Source organism: Melanaphis sacchari, unplaced genomic scaffold, assembly GCF_002803265.2.
Source record: "Melanaphis sacchari strain LSU unplaced genomic scaffold, SCAv2.0 Contig7_pilon_pilon, whole genome shotgun sequence".
NCBI lineage: Eukaryota > Metazoa > Arthropoda > Insecta > Hemiptera > Aphididae > Melanaphis > Melanaphis sacchari.
This window is the reverse complement of record NW_020271560.1, coordinates 5,434,710-5,461,080: the sequence shown is the minus strand read 5'-3', so window position 1 is coordinate 5,461,080 and position 26,371 is coordinate 5,434,710. Positions and strand designations below refer to the sequence as shown.

General features: G+C 26.4%; 3 protein-coding genes across 5 annotated transcripts in view; 1 reads left to right on the top strand and 2 right to left on the bottom strand.

The window, feature by feature from the left end:
- The window catches only part of LOC112601626 (cadherin-99C), a 56,123-nt gene extending 48,656 nt beyond the window's left edge, over nt 1–7,467 (top strand). Inside the window, exons 13-25 of one of the 2 annotated variants that reach the window (XM_025349335.1) lie at nt 33–491; nt 557–841; nt 928–1,101; nt 1,334–1,675; nt 1,743–1,859; nt 2,497–2,743; nt 3,046–3,197; nt 3,339–3,722; nt 3,840–4,108; nt 4,372–4,608; nt 5,192–5,282; nt 5,364–5,496; nt 6,487–7,467. In XM_025349335.1, the coding sequence (XP_025205120.1) occupies nt 33–491; nt 557–841; nt 928–1,101; nt 1,334–1,675; nt 1,743–1,859; nt 2,497–2,743; nt 3,046–3,197; nt 3,339–3,722; nt 3,840–4,108; nt 4,372–4,608; nt 5,192–5,282; nt 5,364–5,496; nt 6,487–6,767 (3,171 nt within the window). In that variant the 3' untranslated portion in view covers nt 6,768–7,467. Of the gene's footprint in view, nt 1–32; nt 492–556; nt 842–927; nt 1,102–1,333; nt 1,676–1,742; nt 1,860–2,496; nt 2,744–3,045; nt 3,198–3,338; nt 3,723–3,839; nt 4,109–4,371; nt 4,609–5,191; nt 5,289–5,363; nt 5,497–6,486 lie in introns of both variants that reach the window. The other variant, XM_025349334.1, reaches the window with a different exon arrangement.
- Nucleotides 7,468–9,261: 1,794 nt separating this feature from the next.
- Nucleotides 9,262–15,296, bottom strand: LOC112601600 (G patch domain-containing protein 4). Its single transcript, XM_025349304.1, has 5 exons — nt 15,058–15,296; nt 9,893–10,062; nt 9,692–9,733; nt 9,492–9,577; nt 9,262–9,414 (listed from the first exon to the last, which is right to left on the bottom strand). Exons 1-5 carry the CDS (start codon nt 15,101–15,103, stop codon nt 9,285–9,287), a joined length of 474 nt encoding a protein of 157 aa, XP_025205089.1. The 5' UTR covers nt 15,104–15,296; the 3' UTR covers nt 9,262–9,284.
- On the bottom strand, nt 11,102–26,370 carry LOC112601599 (cyclin-T1). Of its 2 annotated transcripts, none has more exons than XM_025349302.1 (2): nt 26,100–26,370; nt 11,102–13,422 (listed from the first exon to the last, which is right to left on the bottom strand). In XM_025349302.1, exon 2 carries the CDS (start codon nt 13,407–13,409, stop codon nt 11,367–11,369), a length of 2,043 nt encoding a protein of 680 aa, XP_025205087.1. In that variant the 5' UTR covers nt 13,410–13,422; nt 26,100–26,370; the 3' UTR covers nt 11,102–11,366. The 2 variants fall into 2 exon arrangements, with proteins under 2 accessions (XP_025205087.1, XP_025205088.1); XM_025349303.1 differs by lacking the exon at nt 26,100–26,370 and adding an exon at nt 13,506–13,592.
- Nucleotide 26,371: the final 1 nt, after the last annotated feature.

The window sequence follows — 26,371 nt, the reverse complement described above, 5'->3', positions numbered from 1 at the left end:
GAATTTTCGTTGATCGTTTACATTTTACGTAGATTAAAGCAGTAGACAACGACGAAGGTCAAAATGCAAATGTGTCTTATAGTATATATCATGTATCAAACCAAGGCCACAGTAAGTTCCATATTGATCCAATAACTGGTTGGATTGAAACCACTGGTCGAATGATGGCTGGTGATCAGTACAGTATAACTGTCCAAGCTTCTGACTCTGGAGGTTTATACACCCAAAGTATTGTCGAAGTTGTTGTAATAGCTGGACCAAATACTAAATCCCCAGTATTTTCACAATCTTCATACGAAGTGACTGTTAGTGAAGGATCACCTATTAACACAACAGTTATCCCATTGAAGGCCATTGATCCCGAAAACGATCCCGTTACTTACACAATCTTATCAGGAAATGACTTGAGACAATTTTCAATTGGCGAAAAAAGTGGAATAGTTAGTGTTATAAGAAAATTGGATCGCGAAGAGCTGACTCGTTATCAATTGGTAAGTGTCTCGTTATCAGCGATTTTAATGTTGAATAATGTGTAATAGAAACAATATGTATTTAGTTAATCAAAGCACAAGATGAAGGTGGACTTTCTAGTACAACAACATTAAACATCAAGATTAGTGATATTAATGATAAGAATCCAGAATTTATTGGTGCCCCATATGAGTTCTCAGTGGACGAAGGTTTAGATGGAGCCCCAGTTGGAAAAGTAGAAGCTGTAGACGGAGACGAAGGAATAAACGCATTAGTTCATTATTCATTGCCGGACGATTTACCATTTTTAATTGATGCCAACACTGGACATATACGTACTGCTACAGCCTTGGACTATGAAAAAAACAATGTAAGTAGAAAAAATTAATTTTTTGTTAGAAATATTATACTCTATTTTATTGAAAATTAATAAACTAGAATCATATATTTTAATAGGAATATAAATTTGTGATCACTGCCAAAGACGGAGCGCCAGATCCACGTATTGGAACTGCTTCTGTGACTGTTTTTGTCAAAGACGTTGAAGACGAAATTCCAGTATTTCATAAAACACTATACGAAGCAAAAGTACCTGAAAATGCACCTGATTTCTTAGTTACTCAAGTGCACGTGTGTATTTTTTTTTAAAACTATTATTATTTTTATTTTAAGACAATTTTTGCTTATTTTTTTATATGACAAACTTATCTTTTAAATTAATTTAGATCAGTGTATGGTTTATATTTCACAATATTTTTTTTTATTAAATGTCACAGTATATATTTTGTAATATATATATATATATTATCAAAAAACATATGCTTAATTATTTATGTTTAATAAATTATGTATAATATTGTAGGCCGATGATCCCGATACAGTGAAACGAGTGACTTATGTAATAAAACAAGGACCTTCAGATTTATTTACTATAGATCCGACTACTGGAACGATTAGAACACTTAGAGGTTTAGACTACGAGAAAGACAGTCAACATACCCTTATAATCGGAACATTGGAAAATTCAAATCAAACACCAGGCGCCACAACGAAAGTAATTGTTAACGTTGAAGATCGCAATGACATCCCACCAGTATTTCTAACCATTCCTTCGCCAGTAACACTTGACGACGATGTAGCCATTGGAACTAAAGTCACAACTCTTTTAGCTACCGATTCGGATGGAACATCTCCGGGAAATAAGGTAAATTAAAAAAAACCTATCATTTTAATCAACTGAATCATAATAAAAAAATAATAATGTATTTTAGGTTCGATATGAATTGAGTGGCCGTGGAAAGGCGTTAAAGTATTTCCATGTAGACCCTGATCTTGGTGTTTTATATGTACGTGGTGATTTACAAAAAGAACCTGATAATGAATACCAGGTAAATTAATTGTAACTATTTTTTATTAAGCTTAAAAATAATAAAATAAGTGCCCATACGTACCAAACTACTTTCAAAATTTGATAAATTATATCGCATTTGTTATAAATATTATTGTATTAAACTTAGATAATTTAAGTTGAAAACGTATCTAAAAATATATTTATATTTTAGTATTTTACATGTAATTTACAAATTACAAAATGCTCTAGCGGGCTACAACTGATCACATTTAGATTTAATATAGATTTATTAAACATGTTACAAATATAACCTAATTATTAACATAAAATACATTAAAATATATTATACTTAACAGTTAACAACTGACCACCCGCATTGATTATTTTCATAAAATATTTTAATAGGTATAAATGTATAGTACATGTTTACGTTCATACTACGTCGTCTGGTAAATATTTCTGAAAACCGTTAAAATTGATTGACATTATTCTTCATCTCTAGGTTTCTATATTTCATATTACTAATTATTTTTTACTTACCAATCAATATATACTGTATTTTTTTTAAAATAAAATGTTAGATAATATATTGTACATAAACGAAACTAATTAACAAATAATATTAACCACTATACTAACGCACACAAATTATATAATTATTATTAATTATACAGGTGGATGTAAAAGCTTATGATTTGGGTGAACCTCAGCTTTCGTCAGTGACATCAGTGACAATATTTGTTCGACGAGTCACGACTCCAATACCAGAATTAGGAATGGGATTTTCGGATGATTCGTACACCGCTCGAGTTTTAGAATCTGCTGTTGCTGGTACTTTAGTTAAAGTTCTAACTGTCGTACACCCAAGACCATCGCTACCACTCCCTCTCGTTTGTACAATAGTTTCTGGAAACTCTGAAGGTAAAGTATTATAAAAAAATATTTAATTTAAAATTATTATTAAATTAAGCAATAGGTAACTATAATGTTACCATATTAATTGCAACAGAGATAAATATGCATTTTTGTATTGGTTATAATACCTAGTTCTTTATTCTTACGTCCCAGCTCATTTAAAAAAACATTATTGTCTGATTAATCATATTTATGAAATTAATTTAAAGTCCCTTTTTTTTTACATAAAAACGTTTAAATTTTATATGAAAATGAAAAAAACTATCATAATATCCGATATTAATTTGATTTTATGGGTGGGTGTATAGATATATTTACAATAAACGTCACAACTGAGAAAAATTGCGAAGTGCGTTTAAAGGAAACAAAATTAGATCACGAACACGCAGAGAGTTATCAACTGAAAATACGTCTCGACACGCTTGCCGGAGTCGTCAACCCGACAAAAAGCACTACTATGGTAAGTAATTTAAGTTAACAATATAAATATATTTAAATATCATCATTATAGCATAGGTATTTCTTAATATATTATACCTAATAACACTGATTGTAAGTCAATTAACTATAATATTCTGAATATTCTCAATGTCATGTATAGTTAAACGTACAAGTTATCGACATAAACGACAACGTGCCTACGTTTGTGTACCCGGAAAGCAGCAAACGCTACGCCAAGAACGCGTATTACGGAGCTGTGGCGGTTGACGAAGAAATAGGTAGTACGGTGTTGCAGGTAAAAGCGGAAGATTTGGATGGGGGGAAATTGGGTGATGTGAGGTACGAGTTAGCTGACGATGATGATCAGAACTCGACGGAGGGACCTTATTTCGCCATCGACCCAAAGACCGGGATCATTAAAACCCTGAGAACGTTGACCGACGTGCTTCCTCGGAACTTACCGTTCCGACTAGTGGTCACGGCGCGCGACAACCCGGGAGCTACGAATCCCAGTGACTACAACACAGCTCAAGCCCATGTCGTTGTGAGTGTTAAAAAAAAAAATAAACACAAAATTTCATTTCTTTTGAACTGTCTGCATCACGCGTCTGTGAACAGGATTATATCTAAATTACCAATATGACCTATTTTTTTCTTTTAGATAAACGTAATCAAAGACCAACACCGCTTGATAATGGCCATCGATGGCGCACGTCCGGACATTGTTAAATCTTCCGAAAACAAATTAATAGACGTACTCGAAAAACAATTACAGTTGATCGTAGGCAGTGAAAAAGTGTCGGCCAAACAATACAGGCGGAGAGACAACCTTACCGTAGAGACCGATCCGAGCTCGACCGATTTCTGGTTTTACGTTGTAGACCCCGCCAGCGAGACAATTTTGGAACGAAACAACACCAAAGTGGCCAGGTAATTAAAAATAACGGCATGTCTGCAGCTGTACACTGTGTACAACATACGCGTAGCCGACGTAAATATGCACAAATGATGGGCTATAACAAACGAAGTGTCGCGTTTCCACGACCGGTTTGGTCGTCGATTTACTCGGCAAGAATACAGAACGGTTTCCGCCGTCTAGTGTATTATTATGCGATGACACTGTTACACGCATATAATATTAGTAATAAACGTGTAAATTGACGTTTCGTGTTTTGTTTTTTCTAACCACGCAGGTCGATACTGAACAAAGATTCCGTCGGTAACATTACAACGACGATCGCCGAGAAACTGTCAATTATCGCATCAGATATCCATTTGCCGCTGCAACAGCAGAACGTCGTCACTCGGACCCATACCGCGGGCGTAACCATCCAATGGACCGTGTTTCCATATACTCTGATCCTCATGGCGGCCCTGATCCTGGTGTTGGGCATCGCCGGTATAATTTACATCTGCGTGTCGTGGTCGAGGTAAGACTGAACTCTCGGCCGTTGGCTATAAGTTATAACGCGTGACTTATACCCACTTGTACATTAAGGTATACAGCACGGCGGGTCACCGCGTTTTCTCACGTTACCGAGTAGGTACCGACAAGGAAAAACGAGACGGCTCGCTTTGTAGCGTGCATAATAATAATAATAATAATAATAGTACGATGGACGATTGTAAATTCGGCCCCAATTTTTTTTTTTTTTTTTGATAAAAATTGTTCTAATGAAAAAAATATCCTGGTCTTTACATACTTAATTTAAGTAACAATTGAGTATAATATTTTTCAGTATCATTTGTTCATTTTGCATTACCCCGTGATACTTATTATCCTCCAAAATCTATACTTTTCAAATTTTTCACAAGTGTATAGAAGGTTATTTCTACCTATACTCGTGTTATTTATTATTTACAAATTAAATTATTTATAAAGCTCATCATGTTGCATCGGTAAAAATGATCGGGTCTAATTTACATTTGTCCTGCAGTACAACAGTGTAATATACCTATACTACACAAATATGTAAACATGTAATAAACGCGTTTGTCTGTTCGTTTTGTCAGGTACAAGGCGTATAAGGAAAGGATGGCCCGGATGTACGTGACGCAACGGTATGACCCGGTGTTCATCGAGCCGAACATGAAAGAATACGAGGTACAGGTAAGATTTGGGTTAAGACTACGCGCCGACACACGATCGATAAAATAACCTTGACCGACGGTCTTTTTTGCACAGGTGCTGCAAATGAGCGTACCGATCGATGACAACGATAGCTACAACGACTTGCAGTTGGATTTTAGTCGCAAAAATCACACGTTCAATATGGACAATGTCGGGTACATTACCAAAGAAAACGTCGACAGCATCGGTAATAACATTATATAATAATACTTATTCTACGTAAAACAATTAATAAGTGCTTAAGTTTCAAACGGGACGATATGAGAATAAAATCTCATGACACTCCCCCCCGCCATACAACAATGAAATCAATTATCATGATTCTAATATTAATATACTATAACAAGGCCAAAAACGTTAGCAAGTGCTAACCCGTATTTTTTTCTATTTTTATTCTCAATTGTCAATTGACTGCGGTTGCCGATTATTAATGTACATAACCACCGCCCCTAAGAACTAGACAGTAGTCACCCATGTAAATATTTTTTCAAGAAAACAATAGTCACCAAACTAGTTATTTTAATATGCATGCTCGTGTCCGAATTGTATGACCTAAATTGTTACGAGGATGTCAGGTTTTATAAAATTGTGGTAGGTATTCGAAAAATACGTGTAAAAAAAAATATACTTTTCGTAAGACAACTTTAAATTTATCGTGAAATTACGAGACAACAAATAAAATTAAAATGCTTCTGAATGCAGATAATTCTGTAATATTTTACTTATCACGTATAATAGTGTACGAATTTCAATGTGTTTTTTCTCCAATAAAATTGCGAATTATACAAAAACTATCGTAATTTCGTGGAAAAATACTTTGTTGTGTCTAAAATGGCAACGAGAGAAAAAAATATAAAAAAAAAACATAAAACAAAATTATGCAAATGTCTGGACGAGCAATGGTCGACTGAGATATTATAATAATCCATATTTGTACACACGGTTTATAGCACACCAATAATAACATTATAACACTATATTATTATTATAGCATTATCGATGTCGTGATAGACGATAAACAATTAATATAAGCATGCTGGAAAATCGGAAATACCTTTAAGCTATAGATAGTAGATACCTCTACCTCTATTGCATAGCGGAATTGGAACGCGTGTAAAAAATCGCAAAATATTTCCATTAGGTATATAATATAATATTGCAATCATTTGATCCGCAGACGGACACAGTCCCGTAAGTTCGGAAGCGGCGACCACGGCCAGGACATCGAGCATGGGCCGTAGCATGGCGAATGGTGGCACCAGCACGTTCGGCAGGACGAACATGGCGTTCGACCCGGCGGACGATGCCGAATCCGCAGCCACTGCAGCTGTCATCAGTCCCACCAACGACAACGTGATGTTCCGAGAAAAGAAAGAGTTCGGACGTCCCACGATACACAACGGCAACGGGCTAACAACGTTCAACCGGAAAGACGTGGAGGTCACCACTGAACTGTGATCGACTACCCTCCTCCCAGTCGTAAAATTTTATTTTTAATGTCTATATTATAACTTTGATAGTCGGTACAATACTGATATCACATAAATAATGCGATGTTATTATCGCGTCTAGTCCCCGTGGTTCCCCTCTCCCCAATCAACGACAACATTTAAATAGTCTTATTTCCCCTTAACTGCGGTCACTGTGATAACATCGTTTTTGTACATATACCTAAATTAAATTTATATATAGATAAAGACTAGGTATATAATATATACATCTATCCCACCCTATAACTATACACAACGAACTTTGTTTTTCATATATCCATTATTATTGTATGAGACAACTTGTTTTAAACTACATCGACGCGAAATCATCCCAACAGCTATCATCCTCGACATGTTGTATTTGAATATATTAGTAATAGGAACATCATAATATATTATACAAATTGATTCTTTTGTTGGGAGATCAATCGTTATTTCAAAAAACATTAATGTTACAAAGCAACATTTTTGAAACAAAAAATAATGTATTTTTCCTATATTTTTAAAGTTATCATTTTTAAGTTTTAACTGTTTTGAACGATAACATACCTACATTTTATTTCTTATTCCAAAGGAGAGTATTTTTTGGAGAAAATAATTCAATGCTTATAAATTAAATTGTTGACGAGTAGCTTATAAAATATAGTTCATAAGTCTAAGTAGTATAACTTAATAACTAATAAGCCAACTCTCCAGGAATTTGATTTTAATGCATGTTATCATTCAAAAGATTAAAATCTTAAAAAAAAAAAAAATGTTGTTTTGTAACGATTTAAATTAATGCAAACAAAAATAAAAATATTTAAAATTTGGAAAACGTTTTTGAAATAATAAATGTTCTTGAGTAAAAGAATCATACAGTACAGGATATAAAACGCGTTAACATTTTGTCATCAAAAATCTGAACGGTGTCGATTCTTGTATATAACACACGTCATATCTAATCCCCGATAAGGTAATTTATATATTCACCTACGCGAGATAAACGGTAATAATAATAGTAATGAAAGAAAAATAACAGCTTGGTTGTCAAAAAGACCAGATGCTAATCACCGGTTTGCTCATTATATTTGTAGTATTGGGTGAAATGAAACAATTAATTTTTCTTATAAATTAAAATAATTAAAATATTCAAGTATTATCCACATATTTAACCGTGTGCCTTACCTAATATCGTCGTACCCATCGGGCAATAACTAAACATGATTTTTATAAACAATTGTTTTTGAGTGCGATTGGTAAATACAAAAATATAGAAGGCGCAGTATAGCACCAGATATTATCTTATCGTCTATTTCAAAACTTTTTATTTTACAACCACCGAAATGGTTAACACGTGTATTCTATAAAAATAGATTTACCTTTAGTAAGCGACTCTATCGAGCGCGCGATTCAGAAATTTTACAAAATCTATTTCTTGATATTTGTACAAATTACTGCTGTTAAAACTGTGTAATGTTAAAATTTTTGATTACCAGTCGCGAACTCGTTTATTTGATTTAGAAAATCTTCGATTTGAAATACAAGTTACCGACAAAACGCGTCGAGAATTTTAAGCGTTGTAGCTACAATTGGGAGGGACTATTGGAATGTGCAATTTTTAGCTAATATTATTAATCATTTTGTTTTGTACGTAGCCCATGTAGTAGGCTCCTATGTACCTATATGTATTATTATTACCTATATTGATACCTATTTTTAATTACTTGCATAGTTTTCTTCTCGTAATCGCGTGTTTTGTACTTTTGTAATTAACTATATTTATTTTGTATAGAACTATAAACTTACCATAAAATATTCTCGCGTTGTCAAACCGTAACAACTTGTACTTACAACTTACCTATATTATAAATTTATCAAAAACGTACGCTTTACATAAATTATAATAATATTGAATATGCCGTACTAAAATAATTATTGACGACTGTTTAGTTAAGCGTTTATAGATACTTTTGATTTAAGTTCCATTAATAGGATGCGTTCAGTGTATATAACTAAATTAACGCAACCACAATCATAATAATTCCAATCAAATTATTCATAAGTATTTATTTCGAGTAAAAATGTAATGTTAGTAAAATTTGCTTACTTTTGCGTAAATTGTATTCTTATTGATTTGCTCAGATATATTCAGTTTGCCTAGTATTGTTAAAATAGGTGACAAATTGCCATATTTAATTGTAAGGGCAAACATTGAACGTTTTCCTCAAGCTCAAATTGTATGTGTAATTATTATTAAAATTAAGAGGAAACATAATATAATAAAGACCATTTTATAGTGTAATATAGTAATATAACAATGTGTATAATATTATGTTGTTTTGATAATTACGTTCTTGATTTATTATATTTTTTTTATACGATTATTTCAATTTTGTGTACATTTAGTAAAAATATATGTTTGATATTTATGTGTATGTTATTTGTATAATTATGTTTCTTGTCTAAAAATTATAAACAAAGAGTTTTCCATAAAATAGTACAATTACTTTTTATAATTTTTATTCTCCGTGCCACTGTTTTTTTCTTTTTTTTCATGAGAGGCTAATAATTGCTCATCCTGTTTACGTAATCTAGCCAATTTTCCATCCATATTAAATCCATGCCTAGCAGCTCTGAAACAATATTGGGTTTATAGTTATCACAATTTTTTTCACATAAAATTTATTTAATATATTTGTCTTTAACATACTTATGACAAGTAATCCCACCACAAGCTTGAAATAACTGTTCGTCTGATAATTCAAACGTGGACTTAACTTCTTCGACTTTAATTTTCTAAACAAAAACAATTTATTAATTAAAACATTTTAAATATCATGTTACACGAAAGATATAGGATATACTTTTACACATGCATATGGTATGCATATTATAATAAATACAAATTACCTTAGTTTTTTTTTTTTTTGATTTAAAAATAACATTTCCGTTCTGAAAAAGAATATTTTATCAAATTAAATCTAGTATTTAATATAATCTAGAAATATTAAATACTAAATTTATTAAATAATATTCATTATTATTATTATTTTTTATTCACTTTTTTTTACATTTTAAATGTTATATCAAATTGAATTCATTAGTCATTACTTTATTTTTGACATCTATTCCTTTAGAAGTATCATTGTAAGTACGAGTCCACCATTTATCTCCATACAATTCTGCATTAGCTGTGTCATAGCCAACTCCAGTTTGATCAAATTTTAGACTTGCACGGACAGGAGCAGCAATCCCGTCTTCATTTTTGCCTAGACCCTTGCCTAACCATTTGATATCAATCAGAAAAAAACACATTATTTCGATGGAACAAAGAAGCTGTTTGGTATAATTTGGTACTTAAATGTGTAAATTTGCTTGACTGTCAATCGGTTCAATGTAAGCACACTATACATCAATATAATTTGTAGATCTTCCATTAATTTTTGAAGTTTATATGTACTGGTGCATATGAGATAAATAACAATAGTTATAATTGGTTAATCGATTGGCATCATATATAATGTTGGATACATTTTTTTTATATAATATTTCAAAGCAAGGTTCAGGGATTATACCAAGAACATAAAGCTTTCTTTTAATGTCTATATGTTGCTAAATGGTATAGGTTTAGCAAACTAATTTTTTTTTAAATTTATGATGTACTTAATATTCATAATTTTATTTGATTGGGTCACACATTCACATATTATTATTAATGAACCTTTTTTTTGTTGTTTTTTGTAATTTTGTTAAAACACATTAACTTATAAAATTAGGTATGCAAAAAGAAATTGAGGATAGTAAAAATGTTAAGTAAAAAAAAGTACATTATTAACAACATTTTTTTTTACTTATGTACGCAGAAAAATAATTACATAACCAAGTACAAATACAAAATATACAATTTAAAAAAATTTATTTACTAGAATATTGAACATTTAGGTCTTAAGGAGTTTGGAAAAAAAGAAAAGTATATATTATGAGCTCTGCAAAATACAATGTTTAATATGTAAATTCCTAAAAACCATAATTTTTTTTTCTATGATTGTTAACTCAGTCGACATTACAATATTTACAATGGTAGTGGTACAAATAAGTTTGACGCATATCCGTCAATTATCACAAAATCAATATTATAGTTTATAGCTTGACGTGTGAGATGATGATATTAGCTATTTATAATATTTATGTGTACGAGTAAGTACTAGGAGGTCTACTCGTTAAGTGAATTATGTTTGACTTATTATGTATATAAAAATAATAAAAGACCAAACAAAATAAAGGCACTTAAATTGTTAACAACAAAATGAAAACATAAAATCAAGTGTCGGGAAGAGCATTATATTATTATTATATTGCACAACGACACACACCAGAAATCGAAACATTTATCTAAGAGAAAAAGTATTTGCAAAATGTTTTTTTTTTTTTTTTTGTTCCATTTTCCAATTTATAAATTCATTTTTATAAAACAAAAAAAAAACAAATGAAAAATACTTATTCAAACACTCTGTTTTGTTATAAAAACAAAAAAAATAATGATGTATGATATATAGTTTCGATTCTAGTTTACAAACAATAAATACTAACTTTGACTAAAACCTAATCCAGAATCAGAATCTCTTCGTTCTTTGCGATTTCTCTTTGGAGTGGTTTCATTTGGACTATGATCCCTTTTTAATCCTCTGTCATCTTTACTGATTTTAATACGTAAACTACTTCCAGACCCCGGACCATTACCTCCAATTCGTTCTTTGGCAATTTTTAACTTAATGCCTCTAGGTGGAGAATGTGGTGTAGTTATAACTACAGGTGGAATTTGTTTAATTTTTTCTTTTGGTATTGTAATTCTAATAGGTTCTGGTTCTTTGTGTTTATCTTTATGCTTGTGATGTCTATGTTCTCCATCCTTATGTTTTTTATCTTTTTTATGTTTCTTTTTTTCTCGTTTTTCTTCTTTATGTTTTTTCTTTTTCTTTTTATGTGTATTTGAACTACAAGTTTCTCCGTCCATTTCAACAGTACCAGTTGGACCAACAGGATTCAACAAAAGCTCTGGATCAAATTTAGGTATATCCAGTGTTTCAGGGCTCATTGGCTCGGATTTAATATAAGTTTCCATTAATGGTTCAGATTTACTGTAACTTTCCATTAGTGGTTCAGATTTATTGTAACTTTCATCTATTGGTTCAGATTTAATAACAATATTTTCTGATGGTTCAGATTTAATAATAAAAGGTTTAACATCTTGTGGTTCATCTTCAGGTACTGGACTAAATATCGAAGGTTTTTTAACTTTGGGTGGAGATTCTCGAGGAGATTTAATCACAGATAAAATATTTAAATCATTATGCTTGGTCATTTCTTTGAGCACACTCGTTATAACTTCAGAATGGTTATCACGGCTAGCAGAAAATTGATTTCGAATAGGTTCAGGTTTGACAACCATTTCTTGTTTTATTATAACTTCCTGTTTATTAACTTGTTCTGGAGGTTTAGGTATTGATTTAGGTCTTTGTGGGAGAATTTCGTTTTTACTATTATTATTTAATGTTGTTGGTATTTCAACTTTAGGTTTTACTGGTGCTAGTGGTTTATTAACAATTGGTGTAGGCTGCTCTTTAGTAGGAACAGGTCTAGTAGCAGGTATTACAAATTTGTGATCATTTGGAACACCATTAGTTCTGGTTGGAGGTTGGAAGACTATAGGATTAGAAAATTTGGACGGCGTAGGCCTGGCATTTACCATTCGGGAATGACCCTGATGTTTATAATTAGAAGGCAAAGGAGGGGTTGGTGATTGCATTTGTTGAGAAGAACAATAATTTGCTAATGCTCCATTTTTGTCCATTGTATTAGTAGCCATTAATCGTTTTTTCAGGCGTGATGGACACTTATCAAATACTGTTAAAAATTCTGTAGTTAATTGTTCTAGCAGTTCAGTTGTTACACTTTGATCTACATACCAAAACCATGGTTTTCCTTCCATACTATCTTTTAACTCCCATTTTGACCACTTGCAAGCTAAATGTATACAAAAGCAAGCAACAATGGTTGGTTTATATTGGACACACATGGTGGTTAAATGTAGACTATTGGATGCCATGAAATATGCTGTCTGGGCGAGATCTTTGCTAGCTCTAACCAAATGACAACATCTTACTATGTGAGTATGAGGGTGATCAATGGCTGTTTCAAAACCTAAAGTTTTTAACAAAGTTTCTTCATTTTTTAACAAGTCTTGTACTTGCTCTAAATAAACTTCAGATTTATTATCAATGTGATGAAAATTATGACCATGTTGTTTATTTAGACAAATTATGGAAACCTTGAGAACATGTTCCAATTTTCTTGGTTGTTCTTCATTCTTAGCAGCAAGAAAAAGACATGCAGTAGCTATTGCATTACGATGAAATAGCGTAAAAGGATGGTACATGTAGAAACGGTGCATATACACAATGGCAGTGTTTATACACAGTTGGGTGGTGTGCAACCTTTGGCCCATCTCTTGAATGAGGTTGGCAGCAATCTGTCGGTATGACAGCTCTTTATCAGCATCGATGCCAAATCGTTTGCTGGGTGTATTCTCCAGCTGCTCTTTTGAGAAGTACCAACGATCCTCATGCATGGCGCTCACCACCCTAAACACAATTAGTCTATATGTTAGTCCAAATGATACATAACTAAAGATAAATGCAATTAAATAATGCATAATATTTACTACCCATTGTGTTTCCTATTGGCTATTAGTACATGAAGATTACAAAATAAACAATAACCATGTTTATATTTTTATTTATTTATTCCTCAACTGAATGCATGAAAAATCAAGAAAGATATTATTTATACAACAAATTTTGAAAACATAATACATTAAATATAATATAAATTAAAAATAGAGTTAAAACTATAAACTAACAAGTAATTTTAGATGATACTAAACCAATAATTATAAATATTTCTTATTAAGTATAAACTAATAAGTAATTAGAATAATTGGTTAAAGATTAGCTCTTAAACATAAGGATGTCTGTATGAAATTGAATTAACAAATAACCTTGTTTTATTTTTAGGTAAAATTTAAAATCTAATATTTATGTACCAATAATGCATACTAAATCCATAGTATATAATACATAATGTTTATAACAATAATAATATACAAAGGAAAGCTAAAAATATTAATATTATGGAATAATTATTTTAACTTTTAAAATATAATGCTTCTATTATACTGTTATAATATCAAATTATATTATCGTTTATTTATCAAGCCATGTTTACCGGCAATACAAATTTAAAAATATATTAATAATAATATAATTCATTTTTCAAAATAATATACTTGGCAATATCATTCTATAACATTAACTCATATGTTCAAATTAATTTTATCATACTCATAAGATTTACTCATCTTAATATGATTTAAATGAAATATATAACTATATTAGTGAAACAAATGAAAATGATACCAAATACACATATTAAATTGTACAAAATAAATAGCCATTTATTAAATTTAACATTGATATATTGTTAGTTAAATACTTTTGAAGTATTACATATTATCAAAACTTCTTCGATTGAACAACAGATTAAGTTTCGATATAGAATATATTACATTTTATTCCTTATAATAGTTTTATTTAATTATAAATATGTCCATACCACAATCATTAAGGTATAAGTAAGACATTATTATACTCAAAAATATATTCACCATATAATTGAAAATTAATCTTATAACACAATAATCTAAATGATTAATAAAATAGTAAACAATATGATATTCATGGGCATCTTAAGATACAACATATTTTGTATAGAAAGTTTTTTATAAATACATCACTCTATTATAATTCAAACAAAGGAAAAATGTTAAAATACTTTTTTTGAATTAATAATTTGTATCTGTTCAACCATGATTAATTAATTACCAAATACATGCCTAAAAACGATCCAAATAATTGACTAGTGTTGAAAACTAATAAATGATCACCAGCACAAATTATTTGACATAGAATATGATAAACATTTATTTAGTGTATTAATATCAATTTACAATGCCAAATGTAGCAAATGCACTAAGATTCGAACCGATAGACAGATTTCAAGCAAGTGTACAAACACATCGTTAACAAAAGACAAAGTATAATGTACTTAATATTTTGGTAAAACATATAAATCAGGAATGGTTACAAACAACAGGATAAAAACAATTTTATTTCTTTAGAAGTTGCATGTGTTTCTGAAAAAAATAATTATTTGTTTACCTTGAGTCCAGCCGTATTTACGTAAAATAGTTTCGCCAAAGCTCATGGTCTTGGCGGCGTATAAATACGACAATCACCTATGATTATATTTGAACATTATTGTAGTAAAAATATGTCATATTTTCAAACAGTGACAAATGCTGCTAAGTCTTGAAAATTGAAATTATTGAAAAAATTAAAAAACCTACTTGCTAAATGCTTAACACAAATCACAAACGCAAAATCATAGACCCAACCTAGAAAAACAAGTTACGAAAACAGATCCATGGATGATAAACACAAATACAATATTTTTTATCTCAAAAATTATAATTGTATTCCAATAAATTTTCAACACTCTTCACCAAAATTCTAAGAGTAATAAGGTGATATGAAATTGGATAATTGAAAAATGCACTTGTTATAGAAAATGAAAACTTAGGTAATTAAATTGAAACTAAATTACCATCACACAACAAATGTATTGAGTTAGAAAAATAATCAGACATACGTGAACACTGTAGTTCACGATGACAATACAATTTAATAATATAACAACATAAATGATAACAGTCGTCACTCGTCAGTCACTAATAATCAAACGTTCAACGAGGTTGTCTGTACGTATTCGGTTTTGGATTAAAAAAAAAAAAAAAAACGAAAAATATCTATTCGACAAGTGCGTAATATATATAATACGAAAAATAACTGTGAACGGCACTACATTACCAGATTTAAAGGTAAACTGTTCGATTATTATATATTAACAATCATATTTTTTTTTATTTTTTTTTTTACATAATTTGTATTATTATACTACACATTGGTTAGACCATACACATAATAATAAAAAATAATATAGTAGACTAGTAGACATGGAAATATTTAAAATATATATTTATTTGCATTTAGGTAGTCAATATTTATTGATATTTTATCCTTTACTTGAGTTATCCATTAAAATTATTTATTATACTTAATAAATAAACTAACAATATTTTATTTAATGTATACTCATTTTAATATAAGCATGTATAAAAGCACAAATTATTTTCAAAATATACCTATTCTATAAATTAATAAAATATAATTATATTTAAGCTGATAAGTGCTATAATTAATTATTACTTTAAATTATTATTCTAGTAATTTTGAATATATAAAGTGATTTATCATGCATTTTCATCATTTTTCCCTCTAAATAATTCAGTTACTTAAAAACCTGTTTTTCTAATGTTTAATTTATCTAAAAACTGTATTTTCAAATTCTTAAGATTTATTGTAATACTTAATAAATTTCCTTTGAAGATAAAAACTTTTGTTTTTCAAATGATAACCTCCCTTTAGGTAAATTATTAATCGATAATTAAATGTAAATATATCAAAATCAGTCATAACTTGAATGAACGAGTAGTTTTTAGGTTTTTGACTATGTGTACTAAAGATAATAAGTTAATTATAATGGATTTGGCAGATATGTAGGCTCTGGTGATTAAAAAATCTAGTTATTAATATCATATCCTAGATACATTTGTTTTGCCTTTATAACATCATTTTTAAGGACTATTATCCTTATTAATAAAATTTTAATAACCGAGAAACTACTTGTTCAAATTTTAAACTAGACACATTATTATTTCTTAAAAATATCTAGTAAAAAAGATAGAGTTCTCATTTTAAAAACAAACGTTTATATCAATATGGAATACTCCTTAGGTAGTACTAAAAATTCAGAATTTGAATATTATAAATGAAAAAAAGGGTAAAATACTTGAAGATTTGCAATGTATAATTAAAATAGTTATAATTAATATGATATTTAATACAAAAACTTAGATAATTATACTTAAGTATTTTAATACTTGGTACGAATAAAGTTAACTATACTATTAATCTAGTTCCCTCATTTTATTTCTATCAAACTAATTAGTTGCTTTGTAATACATAAAAAATATAATTAATGCTAAATTAATTTTAATTTAAACTTCAATAAAATTTGAAATTTTTAAAACCCTAGATTACAGATAAATAATAAAAATTTAAAAAAAATTTATACATTTATATTTTGCTATTTGTATGAAAATTATTTTTAATACAGTAACTTAGATATATCAATATAAATATTACATAAATAATTATTAATTTTATAATTTAAAAATGTAATATAAAACTATCCCAGATAGTATAAAAATATATATTTATTCTAGATATAAACTTAAATTTTAAGTGCATACTTTTTTCTTTAATTTTACCTGCATATTATTTTGTAATCAAGTTTTATTCTTGCTATTATTACATTTTGTTCACTAAAAAGCACCTCAAAAATCTCTTTATGAAATTATTAAAATAATTTAAACATCATCTTGTTTCTATAATTTAGTTGAACATAACATAATGTAACGAACAATTTCAATAATCAATCAAAAAAGTATCCAGTTAAATACATTATAAATTTAAAATTAATTAAATATACAATATTTAATATAAATAAATCAAATATAATATTATATGTAATTTTTAAGTAGCTAAGTTATTATGGTTACCTTAATAGTAGAATATTCATTAATTATTTTAATATAATATACACTAAAAACAAATTAAAATCTAGGTATAATTATTGGTTAATTAATTTCAAATTTAAATCATTTAAACATTTTTATTTTTAAGTAATTAATGACTACATTTTCTTTTTATGACATTTTAATTTAATTTATAATTATAAAATAATTTTTAAACAGTTATTATTAATATTTAAGTAAACAAGATTTAAGTGTCTACACCTTTTCAATTTAGAATTTAGAGCCTTAGTTCAAAGCCAAAATAATTTTAAAATATGAAACTCAAATTTATTAAAAAGTTCCTATTTAATCTAATTGAAAAATTGAAACCCTACTTCGATAAATACTATATGTCCAATCCATCATCAACATTAGAAAATAAATTATATACATTTAAATAAAATGATTAAAAAAGTGCTAATGTTTTGTAAAATAATTCACTCTTATTTTATCAGTTGATTATTAAAATAAAGTGTTTACATTATTTTTGTGAGTTATCATTTATTTTAATCAGAATGATGTGTATATTTATTTACATATCAAATTAAGTATCTTTATTGAAAATGATCAACATTTATAAAAAATATCTATTTAATGCTGTATTCAAACATAAAAAAAATGCAATTTATAATCTCATGACCAGTTATTGTATAAATAATAAAAAAATACCTATTAAAAATGAAAATAAACCTAATGATGCCCCTTTGATAAATAATATGAATTTTCTACTCTAAAATACACATGAAATGTATGATATTTAAAAAAATAATAACAATATAACTTTATATAATTATAACATTTTTCTACAAAATATATATTAAATATATGTGTACTAAACATTTAATTTAAATTTTAATTGTATGAAATGATAATCAAGTTAAATTATTTTAACAAGATTTATTTATATTAAATTTTACTGAATATAAATTAATATGACACAACTTCTTAAATTACATACATCAATATAATATGTTGTATAAAAGATATAAAAATCATCATAATTAATTGTCAAGTAATAAAATACCTGTGGTTTTTTTGTCAATTCATTTAAGTAGTATTTTATTAATTTTTTTTAATTTGTCTTTTCTATCACTTGAAAAAATCAATGTATTTTTTAGTAAGTATTTTCTCCAATGCACCCGACAGACAAGACAAATTTTAAATGATTTTTAAGTAATCTTAAGAGTAAAATCACCAATAACTAGAAGTATAAATATATTTTAAAGATTTGACATATCAATTTTGTATTTTATTTTTTATTTGGCATACCTAAAATTCTAATTCAAAATAATGTTTTGTAAATGAAAATAGATAATTCATTTTTAGATAATAATAGCTAGATAAAATTATGTGTTAAATTCACAAAAATATTATTATCCATAGCTTTTAGAGTAGGTGATTTTATTTTGACTTAAAAACCATAAAAATGATTTTGCGTGAATGCATTTTATTTATATTATGTGTTGCGTGTTTGTCAGAAATATATTATAGTAATGTCCATTAGAGCATAATTATTATTATATAAATTATAAATATGACTATAAAAAATATTTGAAAAAACTTTGTAATTTGAAACACAATTTTATATTTATGTGAGAATTTAAAATGTCAGCAAATTTAACCATCATACTTAAGTTAAAAACCATTATCTAGATTTAAAGGATCTGTTTATAAAATTGATTTATTGATATTTTAATTAGTAAAAATTATCGTGAGATTAATGTTAAATTCAGTAAAATACTACATTATATCTAATTACTGTACACATTAATATAAATTAATATTTATTGATTTCTCATCAAAACAGAAAAGCTATATAATGTATTTTGTTTATTGTTAAAAAAAATGTATTTTCAATATTTTTTTCTGTGTAATTTCGAATATATTTTTTTTAGTTAACAAAATATAGTAAGTAAATATAAAAAATGAACAATACCATATCTACACTTGGTTGTGTAATGACACACCGACCCCTTCTGTTTTTTAAATTTTATTCTTTTATAGCTCACTTTAAAATATCAATTATCATTTTACTGTTTCTTTATTAATCAGAAAAAATAATATTATTATTCATATTAATAGTTGTTTACAGTTGCCAACATATAAATTTTTGACCACAAACCACGATTATTTTCAATATTATAGTTACCGTTAATACTAATACATAAATTTGTTAAGTATAAACTTGTAATTATTAAATTGAATTTTAATATTATGATATGATCACTGAATAAAACAAAAGAAAAATCTAACACATTTAATTTGTAACTATTGATATTTGGATAAATAACCTCAAATTAAAATATTGTTTGTAAAAGAAATTTCATGTGATTTTTAAAATTTTAGTTTATAGAAAAATTGTAAAAACTAATTTTTGTCCAGTTGATATTTCCTTTACTAAAAGTTAAAGCAAATCCACACGGGATACTCATACAAAATATTTTAGTTATATATTGATTATTTAGTGAAATTATTTTAATTAAAATATAAATATGATAGAAAATCTATTTTCCTAGTTTATAACTGTTAAACTCTAGTGGTTTCAATAATTATTGAATTAAAGATTCTTAGAATTTAAAATAACTTTAAAAAAATGATTACTGTATTTTCAAATAACAAAATAAGTCACTTCCATTTTTTAATAAAAAAATAATCAGTATTAGATATGATATGTCTAATTAAGAAATTAATTTATAAATTATAATAACTTGATGGTTGTTGGTTAAATACTCTACAATATACTCTTACACACAGGCCAAACATTTTACTAATAATATACATACAAATTTTCTGTACTCACAACAAATGAAGTGTTTTGATATTCCAATATAAATAACTTACAGACTTAATTAATAAACAGTAAACATTGTGTTCTATTTCCCAAAATTAGTGGCATACTCAACCTTAAAAAAATTAGTATTTGATGTAAGCTATAAATATTTACAGTAAGTAATTCATATTAAATTAAAATAATTTCTCTATTCACATCTTAGTGCTCTACAAACCCTCTACTGGAGATTATTATCACTTAATATATTTTGTTAAATCATACCAATTTATATAATTTTTTTAATTAAAAGAATAACCATGAATAGTTTAAAACAATCAATAAAAATAAATTTGTAAACAATACGCCTTGAATAAATAAAAATTAGTGATAATTCTTAACATAGTCTTCATCAAGTATTAAAATTATTAAATAAATTAATATTATATAACCTATTGTTTCATAGAATAGATAAAAATTAAAATAGAGGAATACAGGAATATACTTGTAACAATAAATTTAATATATAATTATATTTTTAAATAGATGCTTAAAAATTATCAGGTTTACCACAAATATGTGTTAATGGTTAGTAAGATTTATAAATACTTAATAATGTATTATAAATTTATGCATTTTATATAAATATAATAATATTATGTTAAAATATTTCAGAATTTTAAGTTATTATTATAATTAACAAGCATTTACAGGTAAATGCATGAGCTAAAAATATAATTTTATTTTGTTATACCTAGTGGGATTTATGAAGAAACAAAATTAATATCCCAAAAAAACTTAATCACACCATTTAATATTAATATATTTTAGTGATATGATTATAAATATATGTTTTTACTGCTTTATGGCTATACAATTGGTTTGTCCTGAGTAATTTAAAGGATTTTTAGATTTTTATTTCACTCAAAACTTTTTATTACAAATTGTCAATAACGATAAATTGTCTTGACTTAGGTAACATATAAGTTATAATTATAAATAAAATATAAATGATAGAATATTTATTTTATATTACCTATATACTCTAATATGTATAAACATTTTTAGAAATTTAACCATTTTATGAAAAAATAAACTTTTATTTAATTCTATACTATATATTAGATTATTTCACCAGAATCAATATTTCCACCTTATATTAATATTCATTTTTAACACTATTTAGTGCACCACAAATAATTGTGAATTTATGCAAAATTATCACGCTCACCCGAGTCTATATAAATATATTATAAACAATTTTGTGTATAAAATAATTATATGGTTGTATTTAGTACACATGAATAATATTTAAATAAAGATATTATATTATTTTAATTTATATATTATGAATAAACAGAATTGGTATGTTGTATTTTGTTTCTTAGGGCGGAATTGAATATTTTCAAAGATCTCTGAGATGTAGCCATTTTATGGTAGAATAATGAGTAATTGTAGATTAAATTTAAATTGCTTAATATTTTATTTTAAAAATTATTTAAATTTAGTTTTCAAAAATTGTATAACCATACTCAATATAATAGCCAATTAAACAACTAACCATTAACTATGGTTCCTATTTGAATTATAAAATATTAAACTTTAAGAAATATCAGCATAATATCTGTTATATCTACTATAATGTATTCACATTAGAAGCTAAAAATGTTCAAAATAAGTAAACATAACTAATTACAAAATTAAGTGATCTAAAACAATTTATATATTGTAATTACATTTGAATAATTTGTCTACCGTAGAGGTTATCAATTATTTTTGATCACATGGCTTTTAAGTTAATAAATATATATCCTGATGATTATTATATAAATATAATAAAATTGATTGTACAAAATTTAAATATGTTTATGGAGTCCCTAGGTAACTCTCATAGAACCCTAAACCTAGAGTATCAAATTTTAAAAATTACTGGTCTGCAAAATAAAATCTGCATTAAATAGTTCTGAATATTTTATTTTAAATATAGATGATAAATACTATGCTAACATTTTGTTGAATATAGATACATAAAATAATCATCTGAATGTTTAGTAGACCATAGGATTATAAAGTCCAAGTTCATTAAAGAATGATCACTATCTTTAGTTACTAAGTATTAATATTTTAAATATTTATTTACTCCTAGTAAAATAAAATGGTTTGTCCCCTCCTTCCTCTTACCTATACCATATGTGATGTATCATCAGAGTATATTTAAAACTAAAACATAGATAAAAATGTATTGTATTAATTTAAAATTGAATAGCTGTATACATTTATTTTAACAAAATAAAAATATTTTGATTTTCCTCGTATATATTTAATAAATAAAAGTATTGGAATATACATTTATTGATAAAAAAATATCAATCAAGAAAAAATAATATAAAATACTGTGCATTTTTAAAAATTTTATTATAAATTAAGATTCCGAGCATAATTAATTTAATTAAATTACAATGTTATTATTATTATTATTTTTTTAGTTTAGTTTAATTCTTTATTAATTTAAATAATTAAATATTTTTGATAAAAATAAATAGGTGCATAGTGTGTACATATTAAGTTAGTAATTGATTTACTTATATTAATATACCCAACCTTAAATACTCCTACAATAAAAAATCAATATGTATAAATATATACTATATTTTTGCTATTGGATTAAACTTAATTAGTTTAGTAAAAGGCAAAACTTTTCAATTCCAACATTTGCATAATATCGATTTCATAATTCTCTTACATCATAAAACATTAAACAAAAAGCTATCTTAAATATGACCTCTGCTACCTTATTGCACATCAGTTAGATATTAACACTCTACTTTGGGATTACTATAAGGAAATCTTTAGAATTACTTAAAATAACTACCATAATATAGCTTGTGCGTACATAAATATATTTTTTATCATCGTATTATCTAAAATAAACAACAATACAAATAAATATTATAATATTAAAAATTCGAAAAATTATATATATTTTTAAATATTACTAAATAACAATTGTAAAATCTAATATTTAAATTTCAAAATAATTATTAAAACTACACTCAGTCCAGCAATAAAACATGCCAATTCTGTGCATCCCCACAAGACATCCCGAAATAACTATAATATAATCAGGTCTCAGTAACAATATGTCACAAAGAGATATACAGAACTAACTATTGTCAGACTGTGACTTATTCTCCTGGTGGTCAGAGTATATACATTATATCTTCTAAATATAACATGGCAGTTGTATAGCTTAAAATTAAATCATTTTATTAATAGTATATATGAAAATATAATTATAATTAATATTTTATTTTAAAGTTTCAGAGATATGAAGATGGATTGAAGAAAAGAGTGCTGTTTTGAGAACATTATATTTCTATTTATGAATTTAAATTAAAGCTAATACTTGAAAATTTTTTTTGTTGATTGTGCTGCATAAAATTACATGTTATTTATTGTAAAATAGTTTGTATAGAATATAGAAGTTGCATAATTTATGTATCAATAATTATTTCTTACTCTAGTATTTTCTTTTATTATTTATTTTTTTTTAATTTTAATATAGTTTTAAGAATTTGTTGTACAATTAAATTTAAATATTTTATGAAACCATAAACATTGTTAAAATCTTTCTATGCATAAAAATGTTTGATAAATTATATAAAATGACCCACGCAAAATAAAAAAAAATATATATAACATAATTTACATGTATTTGTTTTTACCTAAGGGAAAGATAGATAAAGTATAATGAAGTTATTAGAATTTTCAAAATCATGGAATGAAATATTCATAAAAAAACATTATGAAGTGTTTATCATACCTTACCTAATTATATCATTAACTACTAAGTAAAAAAAAAAAAAGTCAAATCAAACAGAATATAAGTGGTTACTTGCATTTTTTAAAAAGTCATGTTTATTTACCTAAAATATTTGTTAGTTTTACAGAATATTAATCCAACTTATAAAAGCAAATTATTATATTCAGCTAGATAAAAAGCAAATTTACTGAATTAATAAATTTCAAAAAAACAAAATGATAAAGTATAATATTAAAGGCAACTACCATGAAATAATATTCATTGTAAAATTAAAATATATGGTATACTCTATACCTCAAACAATATCAGATGCATTTAAATAAAATAAGTTTTCATAATAGTGTACAATAAATCTTTAAAAATATGGTAAGTATACATGCCATTATGCATTATACCATTTAAATAAAGTAAAAAACTAAAAAGTAATATGTATTTGACATGTATATTCACCGTATTAACTGTTTAAGTGAAAATGTGACATCAGATTAAAATTAAACTATTCAATAAATATAAGTTATGTTCATTATTAAATACAAGGCCATTCGAATTCGACTTAATAAAAAAAATACTATTAAATACTATTTCAATGACCAATATTAACTTTATCAACAACATTTTGCTTATACCTGGTTATATTTATAAATTAAATTTAGACATTTAGTTATATCATAAATTATAATACATAATAATTACAATTATTTTCAGGAAAAAATAGATCAAAGTATTTGAAAATAATAATTTAAATTAAATAACCTATCTTTTAGTTGATTTACTTAAATACATGGATTTAAAAAATAACTTACAATATAGGTAATACAGATGCCCAATAAACTAATTGACTATTTTGAATTTTACTCATACAAAAATTTTATTGAATACTTTAAATGAACAATATTAATTGATTTATTTATATTTTAAATATGTAGTTATTGTATTAAATACAATAAAATAATGTGCATGTTCATAAAATGTATATTACTCAAGGCCCATTGTTAATAAATTAATGCATAAACAAATAAATAATTAAAATAATACATATTAATTCAATAAGATTGACCATACACTTTTATTCAATATGGAACTTATAGTTTTGAACATCATTACACAATTATTTTCAAATTTGAAAAAAACATTATTACTAACTTATTCTATATTAGTTGGCAGTTTCACATTACTTGAAATATATTATAAATACCAACAAAATTATGGATAATATATTTTGTAATAATGAAATCTTAAAAGTTTAAATCTAATTTGGTAACTATCAATTACTAATTACATACAAAATAACTCCTAATAAGATTTTTATAAAAAAAAATAAATAATTTAAACAAAAACTGATACTTATTTAGAAGATAAGTAAATAGCATTTACTTAATAGTAAATATTTTTATTTACTCTTTAGCTTTAGTATAACAAATTTATCAGTAAAAAAATTAAAACTTTTTTTACATACCTACTAAATTTTACAATATATTGTACCTTTAGATACAAATAAAAACTATTACCATTCATTAATTAAAAGGTATAACATTGAAAAATGAACGAGCTTATTTAAGAAAAGTGTTTATTCATACAGAACATCCTTAATCCACACCATTTTAGTAACCTAATTACTCATGTTCAATTTTAAGAAAATAATCAAGGTAACTTACAAGGGAAAGGTTTATAAAAAAGAAAAGACGACTGAAGTTGTTTATCTTTTAAAATAATACAAATTTACTATTTTTATTTTATTTTTTTATACCAATAATACATAATAATTATAATAATATTAAAAATATAGTTGGTGACCCGTTGGCAAAACATTCTGCCGGAAGATTGGTAACGGCATAGCGTTCAACGCGTTAATAATAATAGCCAAGAGGTAAATGATATTCGCTTATATTTTTATATTTGTTTTGTATCTATTTACCTTAGGGTAAACTGCAATATTAACGGCCTTCTTTCTTAATTGGAAAATGTGTGATGGCGATTACCTAAAGACCAAGTTCGGTTACACAGCGAACACGACCGACGGCTAGAACGGTAATTCTTTTTAGCAAAAGAAACATAACACATATAAATTATGTAGCTCGACCAAATAATATAAATGATTTACGTTCAACTTGAACGAAATGCAGAAATAATTATTTGGGAACAATACGTAAAATTGTAGCAAAATTAATGAAAAGAAACGCCAAAATA

Excerpts from the sequence above, each read along its gene's own strand:
- LOC112601599 (XM_025349302.1), bottom strand. The coding sequence starts at position 13,409 with ATGCATGAGGATCGTTGGTACTTCTCAAAAGAGCAGCTGGAGAATACA.
- LOC112601600 (XM_025349304.1), bottom strand. The coding sequence starts at position 15,103 with ATGAGCTTTGGCGAAACTATTTTACGTAAATACGGCTGGACTCAAG. Across the intron at positions 9,578-9,691 it reads CAAAAAAAAAAAAAACTAAG|AAAATTAAAGTCGAAGAAGT; the intron begins GTAATTTGTATT and ends GTTTTTGTTTAG. Across the intron at positions 9,415-9,491 it reads GGTGGGATTACTTGTCATAA|AGCTGCTAGGCATGGATTTA; the intron begins GTATGTTAAAGA and ends ATATTGTTTCAG.